The following is an 18,876-nucleotide window of genomic DNA, read 5'->3' on the forward strand; positions in this document are numbered from 1 at the left end:
TTACCATCGTCAGGTAAGGTACTACTGACGGTCGTTTCTTGACTGATATCTTCGTTGCACACGCTTCCCGTTTCGACGCCTTCAGGAACATTGTCGGAGTTCGGATCCATCCACCACGGTTGCTCCCCGGAAAAATTCCGCCTGATCCTCACGCTAGAATGTCTCTTGTCGTCGTTCTTCTCCGAGTTCGTGAAACTGAAGCTCTTCGATAGACTCTTCGATAAAGCGATCGTACCGTTTTGCTCTGACTTCTTCGCGTCCGTGCTCTCCTCGTTGGAATCCAGCCAACCACCTGATTTACCCGACTCGCTGGAATCTTGATGCTTATTCTTGAAAAGATTCGTCACTGGTGCGAGGGCCCTCATCAGGAATGATTTAGCCTCCTCCGTTTTCCCTGAACGATCGCTTTTCGATCTGGGACTAGACGGCGGTCTGGGCGGTTTGTCCATCGTCAAAGACATTTCGTCGGTGGATGACGCCAAAACGCTCGTCCTCGACGACCCTGCGCTTATCTTCCCTTTTTTCTCGCAGAAAGGAGATTTTGACGTTCTCCTTTTACGACGTCTCGATCCTGGTCTTGTCTGTTTATTATCGTCTTCCTCCTCGCTGCTCGACGAATTCGAAGAATTCGACTCGCTAACGCCGCTGGAACTCGAGCTTCCGTCTTGCTTGCTTCTCTTCCCGGAAGGAGATTTCGAGCTGCTCCTCGAATTTTCCGGCCTCAACGAACTAGTCGACTCGCTTTTCCTACCGATGCTCTTCGACGACGTACCGGATGATGGCATTCTCAGTCTCGATCTATTCGATTTCACGGAACTCGAGCTCGATTCCGAGGGGGCAGCTGGACGATGGATATTCGGTTCGGAGTTCGGTTCGGACTGCGAATCTTGAGAGCTGACGGACATGCTTCGTTGATTCTTCTTCTTCCTGCTGTACTTTGATTGCGACGGGTCGCCATTCTCCATGTTTAACGTCGACTTTCGAAAATCCTTGTTCACGTACTTAACTGGCACGATGCTCTTAGATGCGGACACCGATGTGGCATCGCTCTTCGGTACAGGTGGTTTGCCACGAGCATCCGGTGATCCGCCCTGCCTCAGATTCACTGAAGAGACGGTCGATGCGGAAGATTTCCCTGGCGATGGTGGCGGCGTCGCCTTTATTTTTGCACCCTGACTCGTCACCGAACTGGTTGACGTCGATTTCGATCTGCCAATTGGCACATTTACAGCGGATCCTTCCGACGAATCGGTCCGTGTCATTTGGCGGCAGAGATTTTTCGTAGAGCCGCTTCGCGACTGGGGTGTTGTGGATCGGCTTTGGGACGAATTGCTATTTAATCGGAAAAATAAGAAGAAGCGTTTCAGAAAGTGGAAATAGTGTATTTTTAGATGTAACGGAGAGGAATCAAAGAAGCAGAATTGATTTGTGCAAGACTTGGTCGCCTAAAGTCAACAAAAATAAATCTTCTACGTCGTTTGGCTTCTGATATCGTTACGTTGATTCTGCTTTTCCGTGGAAATTTGCCTCAATTGTGTACGATAATATCGAGAAAGAAATCTATATATAATATTAGAGAAATATCTTGAATGACCAATTAATTTTGGCATCCTCGCTCAAACTTGGAACCGTGTAAACTATTTTCGTTGACATTAAGAATACAAAATATTCGGAAAACTTTTTCACTTTCCTACTATTTATTTGACAATATCGAAACATATCAGCGATATGAAAAATTGAAAATATTTCGAAACGAATAAATTTGAAACGATGTTACGTATTGTAAAAATTTTGTGTCCTATTGTAATCGTTTGAAAAATTGAACAACTACCTTTGGAAAGAATCTTTCGTAGAAGAAACACTATCGCTTTTAGACGCGGAGACTTCTTTACTCTGTCCTTGGCAGTGACCCTCGACTATCCTAGAAGATTCATCTAGTTTCGATAACGAGCTAGTGTCAGATTTAGGTGTCGAGCTCCTTCTTTCCCGCAATCCATCGGACTTAGTCGACGAACTCGATGATGACTTCGTAACCTTGCCTTCGTTCTTCATTGCGATACGACCTAATCTCGGTATCGATGGTCTTCTCTGGCTGCTATCCTCGCTCTTCGACGTCGAACTTTCTCTACTACTTTGCTGTTCTTCGCTCTTCGAAGTATTTTCGCGGGAATCTGGCGACTTGACAACACCAGGCTGGTGCGGTGAGTTGTCTCTCTTTAAAACCGAAGGATTCGCTAAACGACTGGTTTTCACTTCGATCTTGCCGACGCTACATGGACGAACCTCGCCATTGTGCGCTTTAACCTCCGTCTGATTGGAATTGCTTGGATCGTTACCCGTAGACGCTTTCGAATCCGTTTTCGTGACCGCGAAACCTAAACCGCCGAACGCTTTAGTACTCTGTTCATTTTGGTTCCTATTGCCGTGGATTTCTTGACTAGAACTAGGCGATAATTTTGAAGTCGAGTCGTTTCTCGAAGCGTCGTTCGATCTCGAGAACGCGAAGCTATTTACTCTGGAGTTGGTCGTGCCTCCGTTAAATCCTCTGGCGTACACGCCACTTCCGCTCGAATTCGAGGAAAATTTGTCCAAATACGTTGACCACGGAGTCCCCGAGATTCGTCCACCGCCTCCAAATCGCGAAAATCTCGAAGCATCCTCGAGCCTTTCGCTCTGAACTTCTTGATTCTTCGTCTCCGTTTTCTTTCGAACTCGCGCGACTTCCCTTTGATTCGCGATGCCTATGTCGGCTCTTCTGCTCCTCACAAAGGACGAAGAAGCCGGTAGACTGGGCGACGTACCTCTCGTAACCATTGTAACGGTCTCATTGTCCTGAAGTCTGTTGTCGACTTTTAACTCTTCCGATTTAACAGGAGTGGAACGTTTTTCTTGAGTCGCGTTCCTTTCCACGTTGGATTTAACGGTGTCTTCGTCCTTTAAATTTGCCGGCATAGGCTTACTGCCTGAAGTTCGGAACCTGTCCGATCCGGAGTAGCTTATGGCTGCCGGTATTCGGTCGTTGCTGCTTCTCGATGAAAGGAACCTGCTACCAGCTGTCGAGCCGAATCTCGAGGAGATTGGCGCCGAGCTCGATTCGGAGGCACCTGCAAATGTTTTCGTACGTTGAGAATCGTTCGTTGAGCAAAATATATTTCTCTTAACTGCTAACATTACTAATACATATATAAGAGGGGCCATGATCTTTTTAGTATTTAAAATTATGTGCTTTAATCACAATGCTTGATTCTAAATGATCAGAATAAAAATAGAGACTTTAAATATAACCTTAAGTATGATCTTGAGCGGAAAATTAATTTTGAACAAATCAGTTCCATTTCTCGCGAGATACATTGTTTTCAAATGCGAAAATCTGTAGCCATAAATATCGCGTGAAAAGCTTCTCATTCCGTTTTACAATTCTCCAGAGCATAACAAGAACTACTACTTACCGATTCTTGTCGTGCTTCTGCCAATATCGTAGGTCTATAAATTTAGAATTCGCGTAAACAAACGTTCTTTGACGATTAAAGGACGACAAAACTGCGGCAAAAATGAATTTAAATGACACTCCGTTCTCGTAATAGAAATTTTATTATTTTCACGTTATAAGACGAGCATTCGAACAATCACCGGGCATAAATTTGGTTTCGTATAATAGCACTGTATATGTACGCATATATTTTATCATACAATAGCATTACATGTATACGTATACAGAATGAGTCATCTAAGACTGGAAATATAAAAACTGTTACTTATACGATACAATGTTCCGTTTGAAATCGTTCGACTCTTGTCCGAACCGTTTTTCGATATAATTAACGGTTTCGAAAATATTTCAGGTTCTCGTCTTAGATCATTCACCTGTAACTAATGTTACTGTATTTGCTTGCTCTAAACACAGAAAATAATATCATCGTAGTAATAATAAAATTTGTATAAAAACCAAGAATATTCCGCCACAGAACTTTCTCCGAAACTCATTCTTTTTCCATTCCCAACTTGAATAATAAAATCCAATTTCTAACAAAATGTAAGGAAAAAAGAGGAAATTCACTCACTAGAAGTGGCACTGGATCGACCGTAGGATGGGGCTCTCGAATACATTCTGAAGGAGTTCGATTTTCCGACGTTGACTTCCGGGCTAGGTTCGCGTGAACTTCTCCCAGAGTTCGGCCGTAATCCACGGTAGGAAACCGGCGGATGATCGGACCTCTCTTTCTTCTCGATTCTACTTTCGTTTCCATAAGTTCGAGCCAAGCTCGATCCGGGATACGTGTTGGATCCGTATCGCGATACTCCGTCTGGCTCTCTGCTCTTCTCGCGGGAAGTGGCACGGTTATATCTGTCCAAAACGGAGGCGGGCCTCTCTGAAGCTTTAGTAGCTGGAAACGAGTACTTCTCGAACAGTGAGGATCTGCTGCTCGATAATGGACTTTTCGCCCCTACGTCCTCCGTCGACGACCTACTGGGATGCAGTCTGTTTTTGTCCGCGTCCTTGTTAGCTGAAAAATCATCGACCTGTGATTCTTTATTTTCTAACTTTTCTTTATTCAATTATTTAACACGCGAAATATCGGCGACTGAAATACAAAACCTATACCAAAAAAAAAACAAAAAAGATTTTAATGAAAGTACATATATGAAAAAATACGTACACAATATAAGGAAATAAACAAGTTTCTATCCGTGTGTTAGGTCGTTACGTAAATTCGCGTTCTATTTTTGTATTTATTATATAAACTCGGGAAACATCGAACGAATATATATTATAGATTAATATTTTAGAAAAAAATTACTCGAATCTTTGGGAACGTATGGTTGTAAGTCTAAATGTCTATGGAAAGTCACGCAGATTTATTTTATTTATCGTTCATAGTAGGATAGAGAAAAAGTATATTAGCAACAATACTAAAATCGCTCTCTCAATTACCATAATAATGGCCAACAAATGCCAAGAACCTGAAACGATAAAGCGAAGACCGATACACGTCATAATGAGCATATCCAAAGCAACTTACCGGAATACTTAAAGGTAGGTTTCTCCTCGAACTTGTCTTTCTTTAGGAACGCGTTTCCGAAGCCAGAAACCCTCTCCTTGCCGTGCACTCGGCTGGAACCGGAACCGATGGACGACGAGTAGCTGTTCCTGCAACCCGGAAGACCGCTCCCAGTCGACGTGGTCGTTCTTCCAAATGTACCTGCGGCGATGCCAACATTGCCTCTGGGTCGGTAGGCGCCAGTGTCACCCTGGAAACCGTGAATCGTTCAGTTCTCTGTGAATGCTCGTGATCTCGTTGCATTTATCCACGGCACCGTTATACGAACGACAACAACGACGGCGACGATCGATCGAAGGCGATGAAAAAGCGGGCCGAATGCTTGAAACGTCGCCGGTTCGATCGACCGTTCCACGAGCCGGGGAACAATCGGACTACGGCGAACTTGGTGCCGCTTGCGAAGTAAAATTACCGATCGAGATTGGTCGGCAAACGGCTCGATTTCTTTTTCACGACAGATTTATGCGTCGCCGTACGTCGCCGAGATAGAATCGCGTGTCACCGTGCGTTTTATTGCTGAACTGCGTGCCATCGATTACGCGACTGGTAAACAGTGAAGTATTGTGAATGACAATGGAGCGGCGTGCGTAACACGTGCGATTCTTTTTCAGGAAACGGAAAAAGGACAGTTTATCTTGTAATGGTAATTTTTTCTTTAATTGCAACATTCACATTTCCTGAGATACAAATGAATGCAGATACTGGAAGTAAATGTTAGAAAGATATAGATATTAGATATAGATATTGAAAAATGTAAATATGAAAAGCGTGTAGAATACACGTGAGACGCGGTCGTAAAAATTTGAATGACAATCGTAATACGTAGATCATGTTTCGCGGAATATGAATAAATACAATGAAAGAATTTAACAGGTGAAATACAACTGTAAAGTCTACCTCGAGTGAGTAATGGTATTAAAAACACTGCATTCTGACTTGTGAATAGCCAAACATCTGATGAAGAATATCTACAGAATATCTAAAGAACATCTTACAGAGAAAGAACACGTTTAAGTAACCCGAATGAGGATAATATACATCATGTACGGATGGCCGAAGTCAAGAAATGAAAATTCGTACAATTAACATAAATTTGGCGAATTGCCCTAAGCTTGAAATAGATGGCCCGACCTAACCGGGAGGAATAACCTTCCTGTTTCTCTGTCGTATAACGGGTGAGTCAATAATCGCATCCTTTTTTACCATTTAAACTTTGTATACAAATGGTTAAACGCAAACCTGTTATTCTTACTTCTTCAAAAGTAATCAGAATCATTCTATGTACTGATCGAAGCATCGTAGCTAATTGTGCGCAACATAGCCAAGATAAACTTTTTATAGCTTCATATTCTTCATTTATCAAACTGAGATTCTTTAGATTACACTTGCGTATGTCTCGAGGCATAGAAAGGCAACATAATAGAAATAAGTATAAAGTTTGACAAATAATTTCAACGGTTTCGTTTGACGTTGATAGCGAATATCGATAATCGTTTCATAAACAGAAAGAATATAGTTTCGAGAACTCGCAAACTCATCGTCAGAATGACTCGTTACCTGTTGTTGAAATCTTTTTACCAATACAAACCTGTTTGTTTAACTGGAAATATCTCATATCCTTCAAGCTTCTACGATACTCGAATCACATGACTCGAAGTCCTTCGAGCTCAATAACTATTCTGAACAAGATTCATACGGAGGTTCGAGATCGATTCATGATCATTTATCTGTAACGCGTTTCGCATGTACGAAGCATTCCGCATTCACGAAGTTGAAAGAAAGTAATTTTCCACCATACGATTCTCGTATTGTTCGTATTTCTTAAAATTTTCATTTTAGACGAACCAACGAACCACGTGCAGGAATCGTTGAACGGAGCATCTAAACGTTGCTAGATGTTTCCGTAATTAAAACTCGTTCGCGTAATTAATTATTCCTTGTCCGAGCCCGCAGGTATGGACCGATGTTTATTTTTCGTACAGTTTACAAGTTTGCGTTTACGTGGAGTCCGCGCAACCTCGACTCGAGCGAGCTTACGCGATACCACCCGCGCGATCATAATTTCAATTTAAATTCAATTACATTCTAAAGCTCCGACATCTTGCGCTATCGCGTTCAGATGAGATCCCCTCTGAAAGAGAATGAGAAAGGGGTGAGGGGAGCCTTCGTGCTCGAACTTTTAAAAAGTGCCGTTCGTTATTATGCTAATGCTATTCGGGGGGGAGTGATAATGGAATTACAACGGACGCTCCTTAAGACCGCTAAACCGATTCTTTTCAGCGGAAGTGTCGAAAACGGCCGGAAACGATAACTCCTTTCGATTCGTTCGTATCTGCCTTATTATCGCGTCTCCGGCTTTTTGGCTTGCGGTCCCCTGTTGCTAATACCGAGTATTCTAAGTCTCGTTTACGAAAAAGAAGCTATGACTACCTTCTATCGATTATTTCTCCTGTTAACGTTAGATACCTGATGTACAGTGGCTACAAAAAGTATTTGTACAACACCGTATTTATTATAGCATTTATATATCAATTAATTAAGTTCAAGTACAATAACTTATCTTTTTTTTTTTATAGCCTCGTGTTTCTTCGATTTGCTATTGCAAAATAATACTGGAATTGATCTCTGATGTAACATAGCCATATCTTAAATTCACTATTAATCTTACAGTTGTTTAACTTCAAATTGTTTCATTTTATTCTATAATAATAAATTAGAATCGATAATGAACGAGCTTCGAGACCTATTCATGAATAAATAAACGTAACTGAGAGATATTCAATGCCTTCTAAAACACGGTATCAAAATTCCATCGATACATATTTATTACTAACCAAACCTTGCAAGATGAAACATCAATTTCTTACGTGGCAGCAGTTCATTAGCTATCTTAAAATGCCGGTCGTGTACGGTTCCAGGGCTGCGCCTCGTTGCCGAACTTCGATATTAGTTCAAGAAGTCACCATAAACATTTTGGCAAGCAGCCTCGACGGTCTTTGGCTAAATTCAGAAGGCAAAGGTTTGCCAAGAAGTCGAACGAGAACCTGTTACGACGTCCATTATCGGCTTTACCGTGGTTTTACTGGACGATCGCAAGGTGAAGCAAGAAATCGCGAGCACCTTGTTTCACCGGACACGGTGAAATTTTTATGAAATTTTTTCGACGTGCTCGACCAACTGTGGAAATTTATTTTCGCAATGCTCATTCCTCCCTCGACGAACGTTTACGATACATTTACGACGGACGTTTAATTTCGAAAGCTGATTGTTCCACGAAAAACTTGCGATCTTTCTCTTTCTGCGATGTTAAATTCCTGCATTTTATTAGGTTCACAGATTAGTATAATATTATTGGCTTATCAAAGGATTCTTCGTTGTAATAAATTTTCTAATGCTTAGTAATGCAGGATTTTTTCTGAAAAATTCACTGTTTTTCATTGTTTCCGTACTTTTGACGAAAGCAAATACAAATGGTATATTCTTTGAAGTTGGAAGGTAATAAATATTCTTTTTTGACAGATATTGCACGGAATGTAAAATCTCTCTTTTTCATGCTCGAATACGAGGAAATGTTGACGTATACGGAGAACGAAGCAATATTGATCAATTTGTGTGTGAAGCACGCTCTGTCAGAGCGGATACGACAATACTGCAAAAGTATTAAAAAAATTCTTATATAATTCTAAATATGTTTATAATTCCTGTAGGAGAAATAAAAATATGCAACCACCGTGCAATACACTGTCATAATTTACAGATTAAACAGATATTGCATAGTCACAGATAATAAATAATTACATTTGACATACATTGTAATACATAATTACAATATAAGACGCGAATTATTCATATCCTTAATCTTCGATTAAATGATTTATGAAGTGATTCACTGATCGTTATTGTATCTGATCGTATTCTTATTGTAAGACAAAACAAGTTGTGTAACTACGCTTCGTTTAAATCCACGCCTTTCCTAATCCGCCTACTATTTCTTAACCTCGTCCCATAATAGAAAAGTTCATTTCAACCTTGTCTTCTCGAAGCAAATGATCGACAGCCACCTATCAATCGACTTTTGCAAATCACCGTGAAATACAGCTTTTGCTGTCAAACAGGCTTAGAGATCGATTCCTATGCCGAAAATATTCGAGGACATTGGCGAAATATGCGGCTAATATCTACACCAAGCTTAATGCTAAAAATTTCAAGCGCCACCGGCCACGACGACACGATTTGTCCTTGTCAGAAACTTTGAAGCATAGAAACGATAAAGAACCGAGTGGGACCACATTACGCACGCGACAAGCCTCTATTTTCATTTACGAGGTTTCTGGAAATTCCCCGGGAACTACTTGGGAATTCGTTGGATTTCCGTCGAGAAGGGAAAAATAAACGAAAAAGCGGTAGAGAACGGTCGATGTGGAGTGACCGGAATGGAGAAAAATCCGAAAGATAGAACGTACGAAAAAGTAGATGAGTTTCGGTGTGACAGGAATGATAATTCGAGATCTCTTTACGAATGAACGATTTTTTCGAAAGACTGAGACGATCGACGGAATGAAGCAGAAGAGTAAAAAATACCAGGCAAGACGTAAAAACCTTTTAATGAAAGAAAATGAAAGTGGATGAAAATTGTAAAACGTGGAAAATTGATACGAATGGCGTTCGTAGAATTTGCACGGAAAATCGATGAAAATCAAGCGAAAATCGAGCGGCAAAATCGTTCTCATCCAATTTGTCCAAGATCGATAAACGATCCATCGATAGTCACCGTCCATCAACTAATCCATCAGAGCAGCTACATTCTGTCTCTCTCCCTTGACGGAAATCCAGGGTTTCCTACCGTCAATTTAGCCTTCTCGATATTTCGTCGGCGTGGCGAAAAGCTTTCCATTGGGCTGGTCGAATTGAAAGCAGCTCGACCGGGAAATCTTTCGATATTGCTTTATCGTCCATAAAAATGGCTGTTTACAGCTTGGCCATCCCTACTCAAACCCTGCACGCCAGCTTTCTACCCTTGATCCCGCTTTATCGATAGATAAATCGTACCGCCGCGAAACGATCGTTTCTCACGCGTCGTTTTACCGCCAAAGGCCGACTTTTGTTTCGTGTAATTGAATATTTGCCAGTTAAAGTTGCTAGTTTAAAGGAAAGCCACGTATCAATAGACGATTCGTTTAATACGACAAGGATCGATTGGCAGAGTTTGCAAATCGTGTGCAGTCCAATGTTATATATTTACAATGTTTGGTGTTTCGAGAGGGATAAGGGTAGTTGGTTGAGATAGTTCTTGGAACTTTAGATTTTCGTTAGAATCGTCTTTTCCCCTTGTACATTCTGGAAACGCTGGATAGGGGAGGATTATTCGAAGATTTATAAACTTGATTGATTACGTGAGTTTCGTAATAATTTGCTTTTACGAACGATCACGCTGGGTGAATTGTATGCACAAAAATGAGAAAGAAAGTTACTACACATTTGTGTCATCTTGTGAGATAATATCCCGATGTCCATACGTGACGCATTCTGTAGAAATAGTTTCGCAGATATTAAAAAATTGATGTTACCGTATCTCTAAAAACATAAAATATTTAAATTACTTGATAATCTCACGTTACGATCGTTGTTTATTTTTGTAACGATTAAAATTTTCATTGAATAGTTTGCACATATTACTATTATATTGCAACGAAACTTACGTGGAACCATGTTCGACTAATAGAATCTCCAAATAGTAGTGTGTTTGAATAATAGAGTGTTGGAATAATGGAGGTTCGGGTGGCAGAGGATCTACTCCAATCGAGACACTGTTTCTTGACATAATAATACATCTTGTCGCTAGTAAAAGACAAGAACTATTAACTCAACTCTATCTCTATTCGTAACATTCATTGGTTTTGATAGAATGCTTCGATGAATGAGTAAATGCCAGTAAAACCGATTTCTATCGTTCACGCGATATTTTCGAATAAAGTGGAATTATTGCTGAAAAATTCACGTACAGTCTGCGATAATAAATTATTATTATATATATAAATAAAATATATTATATATAAATTATTATTACAGTACGTGAATTTTTTAATTTAGTATAGTATTGATTATAACGTCTATTACAATTTTGATTTAAACGTTTTATAATGAAAATAATTTGATTAAGAGAATTCAATTTCATTGCTTGTATTTCTTGTGTTGTGGAACAAAGTAACAGGTATAAATATTCATCAGAAATATTTACGTAATTTATTTAACTACCTGGCGTTATTTACTACTTACCTTTCAACGATCATACCGATATGATGTGATATTTTCCGCTGAAAAGCAGAGAAACCTCGATTCGTTGCAATTTCCCGGCTAATGAAAAGAAAGAGCCACGTTTATTTGCTTTTACGAGACCATCAACATCATCTGTACAAATTGCGATTGCCTATTGGCATGAGTAAAATAAATATAATTGAGAACATTTCCAGACAACATTTGAGCATTTATTTTCCTTCTATATGATCATCCAATAATATTTTATATTTAAAATTTATATGTATATATATATTGAAAATTATCGCGTAATTCGCGCTGTACACGTGTAACTTTTCAGAAACAAATGTTTGTATTTTAACAAGCAAGGATTGTGTTTGTATCAGATCTGTGCGATCGACGCGTTACTGATGAGGATGTGGGCGCCCGATGCGGTTCGAGCGATAGCAGCTCGAGGGGAGGCCGACTAATTGAAGAGTGTCAGTCTGATTTAACCTCTGTCGACTGGTCGCATTATTATAATTTACGACGTGCCACCAGTTGTCATGAACTCCGCGGAACGAAAACGCCGCTACGTCTTTTTAAAATTACGAAGTGACGTCGATACTTGACCATTTATAACAGGCGCTTGTTGAAGGCCAAAGTAAATGGTCATAGACAAAAATACATCGTTCACGAGGGGACGAACGAAGGTATATAAAATATTATGTCTCTTGTTTCTTATTGATAGACCGGCTAGCGGGTCTTTACGCAAATTCTAAGTTTTATAAAGAAAAAGATTATGATACGATATTTACGACGAAAAACACGATGGAAAATGATAGATTCACTTATCGCTGGATGTTGGGCGACGTACGTATAATCGAATAAACGCTATATTCATATTTTATCAAACCAATTCTGCGTTTCCACGCATCGAACATTGAAATATATTTTACATTACAGCACATTGCGCAATGTAACGCTCCAGTTATAATTCGTTCAACGTTATTTACAAAAACACCGCGCATTCCGTATGAGAAACGCAACTGTGCCACTTCACGATTTAATAAACATTTGCATTTTATCGAATTTACCCGTTTGGTATCGCGGAACGATATGAAAACTTGGAAGCTCGTTGCCCGGTACACAGCGTACGCGTGAACGCGCCAAAGTAATTGCAAATTTAATATTACGACGTGTACGTACGTCACACGGTTGAAAGGGTTATTAGTGTAGTCGGTTGTATTCAGACAACTCAGATACAGAAAGCTGGTTATATAAATTTAATCTATCTTCTATCCAGGACAGACGCGTTCTCTTCCATAACAAACCATCACGTTGCTTGGCGTTAGTTTGCCTTTTGTATTTATTCTGCTGTTCTTTCGATGCAACATACCGAGGAAACATTGTATTCGTCTTTCTCGGTCAACCGGTTCGTATGTAATTCATCAACCGACGTTAACTTCGGCTCGTCTCCACGAAATTGCATTATGTATTCCATCATAAAGGTGAATTCGATGAAATGTTGCGACGAGGAAAAATTCGAGATGCAACGTGGCTTCTTCGTATCTTTTCCTCAGACAGGGTACGTTAGACGGTATTAAATGCAGGATTACTCGACGATAGAAATAGAAGAGAGGAAGAAATGCGAAGAAGTAGAATCTCAATCATCATTTTCTATTTAAATCGTATTTCCCTTAAAGTATCTGTGCTATTTGGTAAAATACAGTAAGACTCCATTTATTGAATTGTATAAACTTTTGTCGATTAAATTCAAAGGTCCTTCCGGTAGTATTATGAATTAACTTTTGATAGGAGTAAAAGATTCTCTTTCTTTTCTTTTTCGATGTTTCTCTCTGTTAAGCAGTGGATATTCATTAGAAATATCGTTTCAACAGCTTTTGTCCCGTCTCTGCCTTTGCGATTCTCATAGTTCCCTTTGAGATGGCTCGCTCGACGATCGAAAGAAGCGAAAGAAACAAAAAAAACAGAAAATATAATTTGTCGCATATTTAATACAAAACAGTTCGTGAACGAATGAAGAAAATTTTCGTGTCGTCTCTACAGAAATAATTTCGCTCGCAGATTTCATTCTGGTTTCCGACCACGCGCGGATTAATATGTCGAAAGTAATGCTTCGTTTTACGAGCACAAGAACACCGAGGAAATGGGATCGGGAAGGCAGGAAATTTAATTTACCACGGTATTATTCGTCCGAAGAAAATACGTGATTCTTCTGGGTTTAGACTGAATGAACGCTGAAATTGCCTATCACAATTTCATGGGTTCCTAAGCAGCACACTTTGATGTTTGATTTCAGGATACGTTATAATTATAATTCTATATACTTGTTACAGCTGACGAGTTCGCAGGAAATCTATGCAAAGTATTGGTCGAAAATGGCAATTATTGTATTGCAAAAAGGTATATCTTATTTCCATGCAAGAAACATTCGGAATAAAAATAGCGTATGAAGAAAACGATAACGTGTTTACGTTACAAAATGCCGATTAGGCCGGTTCGACGATCCATTTCAACGGGTTGTTATTTCACGTTTTACGCGTTGGGTGGTGGCCAACTTTTTCAGTATTTCGATGCATGAATCAAGGAAACGATTTCAGCCTCTCTGGGCGTTCGCGTGACACGTGTATGTCGAAAGTGAATCCCGTATGACATTTGCGAAGCGTATTTTTGGCAAGAATCGTATGCACCTTCAATTTCACTTCCTGGTTTGTCTTCGTTCTTACGCAATCTTTAACTCTATTTGTGAACAAAATAAATCGATGCGTTTCTCTTTCTGTCGCAGTAGATTCCCGAAAATTAGTCAAAATAAAACGTATTTTAATCCTAAAATATAGACGAACCACCTGTATCGAAACAGACGCATTATCACGATTAAAGTTTCAGATTAAAGTTTATATTCCATTCAATTTTTTAGTATCTTACAGCATATTCACGTTTAATATGTACGTTCATACGCAAATGAAAGTTTTCTTTCGTTATAAGAAAGAAGTATCTTTTAAATCGATCAACATATTAATATGAAAATGTAAGAATAATAATTATTATTATTATATTCGATTGCTACATATATCTTTTATACATCATAATTTACATATCACAGTATGATTATTTCACAGAAAATATCAACTAACGTGCCTCGCCGCTAAACCGTTAATGGCGATAAAGCTTTATATTAAAGTTAAAAATCCTTCCAATCGCAGAGAAAATTTTATTGACTGTGTGGTCATGCAAATCCATTACGAAAATCGTGTACTGGTGTATTCAATTAATTTCAGTCGCAAGTTGCGTGGCAAGTCATCGGAAGCTGAAGATATTTAATGAAGTTTCTCGAGATCCTGGCGAGTGGCTCGACGCAAAAGTCTTTCAATGAGAAGCCTTCGTCGCCGCGAAAGTGGCGACGAGAGAATGTCAAGAACTAAACGCTTCGACGGGGAAACAGCAACGGCTTCGCCGCGTAATTGGAAAACTTCCGGTGCCGTATAAGTTGCCGGAAGTTGCGGCCAAAGACTCTTATGGAGTCCGGTTATCAGGGATGTCGAGTCTCTCGATGCAGTTACAAACCGATAAATCACTCATTGTGAGCCCGATCATACTGTCATTCTCTATAATTGCTAAGTTATAATTGTTTCTCCTTTCTATGAATATTTTAGGATTTCTAATCCTAGTTAAAGTTTTACGATTTAAAATTGAAGGTATACGTTATAAACTATAAAAGATCTTTGCTCGATGAAACTAGATAAAAAATTTGAAAGTATTAAAAATTCAATTAATTTCTGTTAAATATTGAACCGTGGATATGTAGAAATTAAATAAGAAACTGCAGGGAAGTGATTAATCCTTAACCGCTATGATGAAATGAAAATATGAAAATTAATTACAGATATTATATGGAACTCTTACGTTACAAGTTTTCCAAATTGTGAAATGTTGCATCTATCGCGTCGATTATGAAAAATGGAAACGTTTTTTTACGTGTAATATCTATATTAAATTATATACTTGAAACAATAAAAGGTTTGTGTAGACGTTAGTGCATAAAATGCTTAAACGTCTGTGTACTAATTTAATCGTTTGTTGACAATAATTTAAAGTATAATTTATTTAGTGTCTAGTTAGTTAGAATATAACTTAAAAAGAAAGCAGAAAACATACATCGTATCTCGTACCTGGTCGAGTTCATAAATAACAAAGCAGATAAGAAGTTTCCCCGCGATTCTATCTCGCAATATTTTCAACTTCACGAACTCTAATATTTAATGTTATCCAATGTTTCCATTGCTGCTACCGTTTCTGAATTATTTATTTGTCACGAGGAGAAGAAACATAACGTCCACCTCTATCCGGCATATTTTCAACTTTGTGCGCTGTAACATTTAACGTCCCACAATATTTCTTATGCAACTCAGTTCCAACAAATTAATTTTTTATACCTGGAGCTTTATTTTTATTGCCTTTGGCGTATGCACCGTTCTTGTTTCGTTTACTTTGGCCAGTTATTATTCAAGGTTAGCAAAGAAAATTCTAGCACGATACTGCAAAGGGAGATCTGCAATTTACAAACGTGGCGCATCATACTCGAGGGAAAACCATCTGAGACTTGTCCACTTGCAAGATCATTCGAGAGACAGGGAGATATGTAGCTGGCAATCCACCTCTCGAGGACAAATATTTGCAGACATGGTCTATTAAAGCGTCTGCATAAAACAACGAAGAGTATAAAAAAGGGAAAACAGCGAGAAAATAGGGGCCATAAAACAGCAAGAACAGGGAAGTTAGAAAAGAAGTAAAATATGTGGAAATTATAATCGGTGTTCGTATAAAAATGGTGTAAAATGTTAGAACTTTGTACAAATAAAAATGCACCAAAACTATAAGTTACTATGATTTTGATGCTATTGCTAATATTATATAAAATAAATATTGTTAATACTGTTAACATACAAGTAAGAGTTTATATTATACAATTAACAAAATTTATATGAAGAAACAAAATTGCCAAAAATGTAAGGTGTCTGTGACAAGTCTTTCAGTCATCGTTGAATTTTTGTCAGTCACCAAAATATTGTGAAATACACGTCATTAAATATCGTGTAATCAATATTATCCTCATAGGATTATTATTGAGAAGTTACTATACGGATTACGAATTCTTTATGTAATTACCCTTAGGTGGTGGGACCTGGTAATTACTGTCTACCTAAGTTTTTCTAGTTGCAATAATATTTGTAAAACGATACTCAGCTAAGAGCTACGTAATATCTTCGATCCAGCTTAGACTTTACTCCTATCATCTAGAGATATTTGATCGTCTAAACTAGACTACGAATGCTACGTAACTCCTGCCGTAGCATGAGAGAAACTCAGATAAATTATCACACGTAGTACTATGACTTTCACACCTTAAATACCATTGCACATGATGTAGTTCTTTGTGTTCATTATCTGCAAAAAGTTAGAGAATATGAGACCAAAGAAATAATTTTCTGAATCATCCATTCTGAATTCTTTGACATTTGATTACACTGTCAAAAGGTGTATACAGCTTTCTTCGAATATCGATCAAGCAAATTAAGAATAGAAACCGAGATTCTTTTTTTTTTTCTTTTAGAAATTAGAAATGTAGATTATATATGCATATTAAGGTATTCGAAGATACGCAAATATATGGTACGTCTCCTGACTATGCATCGTAGATACGCGGAAAGAAACTAGGTCCTTTGGTCGGAAATACAGAGCTGAGTGGATCAACATCCACATCCTGTTCCCGCAGAAAATCAACAGACGTAGCAAACGGCAAACTTACGGTATCGTGTTCCATCAAAACGCACAGTTAACGAATAGAAAGTGGTCGGCTCAAATTTCGGCGAGTCATGGGAAGAGCAACGTACTCGCACCGATTCGTGGTGCTCTGCCAATTTCAGTGGCACCTAGCGCAGTCACGCGTAGCTTTTAGTTCGGGCTATTTATTTTACGACAGAATGACAACGGCTTGGAGTTTAATTAATACTAACTGAAAGCTCAGGCTGAAACGAAAGATTGAATATCCCCGGCACGGCGTTCACAAGAATCTGCGTATAAATAGAAATGCACTTAAGTCTCTTTTAATGGAATTTAAACGCGAACTCTTTCTAGAATTCGTTGCAAATTGGTTACCGCTGCTATGGATGTCAATTTTTCTCTTTTTTGGACGTTCGCCGCCTTTCGTCCCTTAGATTTTATAAATTATCTATAAATTTACATGGTAAATTAAATGAATTGTGCGACCAAGTAATCGTCAAGAAATCGAATAACAACCGACGAAGCTCGTAATTAATAATTAGAATGATTATCATATCGAATAATATGGACAAATTTTCATTTCCCTTGCCTATTACAAAGTGGCACGAAGAGTAACGAATTTAATCAATCAAATCGTTTTCTAGCTAATTTGACAAAATTTGCCAGCGCATGTAACAGCACACGACGAGCTATTCAAAACTAGAAAGAATAGCGAATCAGATTATGCAAAGATGATATCTCGAGTTACATTAACTTATATAACACTTCATACATCCTATGCTAACGCTATGTAAATCCATAACCAGATCCATTAATTCGAATTAGGTGAGTACACGTGTACTCAATGACATTTGAAATCTATCTCGGATACATTAAGCTTTGTATGATGGAGATACTGGTGTACTGTATATATTATATTTGTAAATTGTACACATATAATTCAAATACCAAAAATTGTTCGATCACCACAAATAGTGTCAATATATAAATACATAAATACTGGTATATCATTATGATCTTAAAGAAGGAAAAAGTCCATCTTTAATTAATGCATTGAAAAGTTCAACAAACCAGTTTAGCGAAACGTGTCCAATTCAGTTAACAGCCCACCAACTTTATCCATTTCCAATTTTATCCACTTTATTTTAATCTCGAATTGCCAATCACAATTACGAAAATCCACTCAGAAAATTCCATTTATTCGAATGTGTTTACCATTCGTGCAGTAGAAAAATCATCGGTAGATAGATATAATAATTCAAACGACTAGGTTCAGTGACATCGCGCAATAGGCCGATCCGTAGTTGGGCCGAGTCTCAAAATTGATTTCAATGCGGGCAATTGATCTGCGAGATCAGCTGTGTTTGCGGACCGCGTTGTTGTCGTTTCTGGCGGCAAATATTGGTCGTCGCTAACAAGACAGCGACGTTTGAACGCTTCTTCCGCCACGGTTTTCAAACGCCTGTTTCATCGACCAACGTGCACGATGCACGCTGCACTGCATCAATCCGATTTCACAGAAAAACGTTACGTTTTGTGTGTTCTGTGTCCCGTTGAATTCTGAATTGTCAAATTCTCCGCGAAAGATATTGTCTACTAGCAGTAATATTAATATTTATCTTTCATATTCTATTGCTTTATTTGTTTGAAAAGAAACAGAGGGAACGGTAATTCGATAAAATTGCAATTTATTTTAGATTATTGTTTGTCATGATCGTTGAGAGATAATCTTTTAATTCTGAATTTGGATTGTTAACGATGATTGGGAAGATTATAG

At 38.6% G+C, this 18,876-nt stretch overlaps 1 protein-coding gene across 3 annotated transcripts in view; it reads right to left on the minus strand.

The window, feature by feature from the left end:
- LOC117214753 (serine-rich adhesin for platelets-like) overlaps nucleotides 1-18,876 on the minus strand; it is a 38,512-nt gene that overhangs the window by 8,931 nt on the left and 10,705 nt on the right. For all 3 annotated transcript variants that reach the window (XR_004488933.1, XM_033461057.1, XM_033461058.1), the window contains exons 2-5: nucleotides 5,022-5,250; nucleotides 4,062-4,505; nucleotides 1,832-3,104; nucleotides 5-1,332 (exon numbers count right to left, since the gene is read on the minus strand). Coding sequence is in view for 2 of the 3 variants with exons in the window: in XM_033461057.1 (XP_033316948.1) it covers nucleotides 5-1,332; nucleotides 1,832-3,104; nucleotides 4,062-4,505; nucleotides 5,022-5,250 (3,274 nt within the window). In the remaining variant the exon portion in view is untranslated. The remainder of the gene's footprint in view (nucleotides 1-4; nucleotides 1,333-1,831; nucleotides 3,105-4,061; nucleotides 4,506-5,021; nucleotides 5,251-18,876) is intronic.

This window comes from Bombus bifarius, unplaced genomic scaffold (assembly GCF_011952205.1).
Source record: "Bombus bifarius isolate JDL3187 unplaced genomic scaffold, Bbif_JDL3187 scf7180000009243, whole genome shotgun sequence".
NCBI classification, from domain to species: Eukaryota; Metazoa; Arthropoda; class Insecta; order Hymenoptera; family Apidae; genus Bombus; species Bombus bifarius.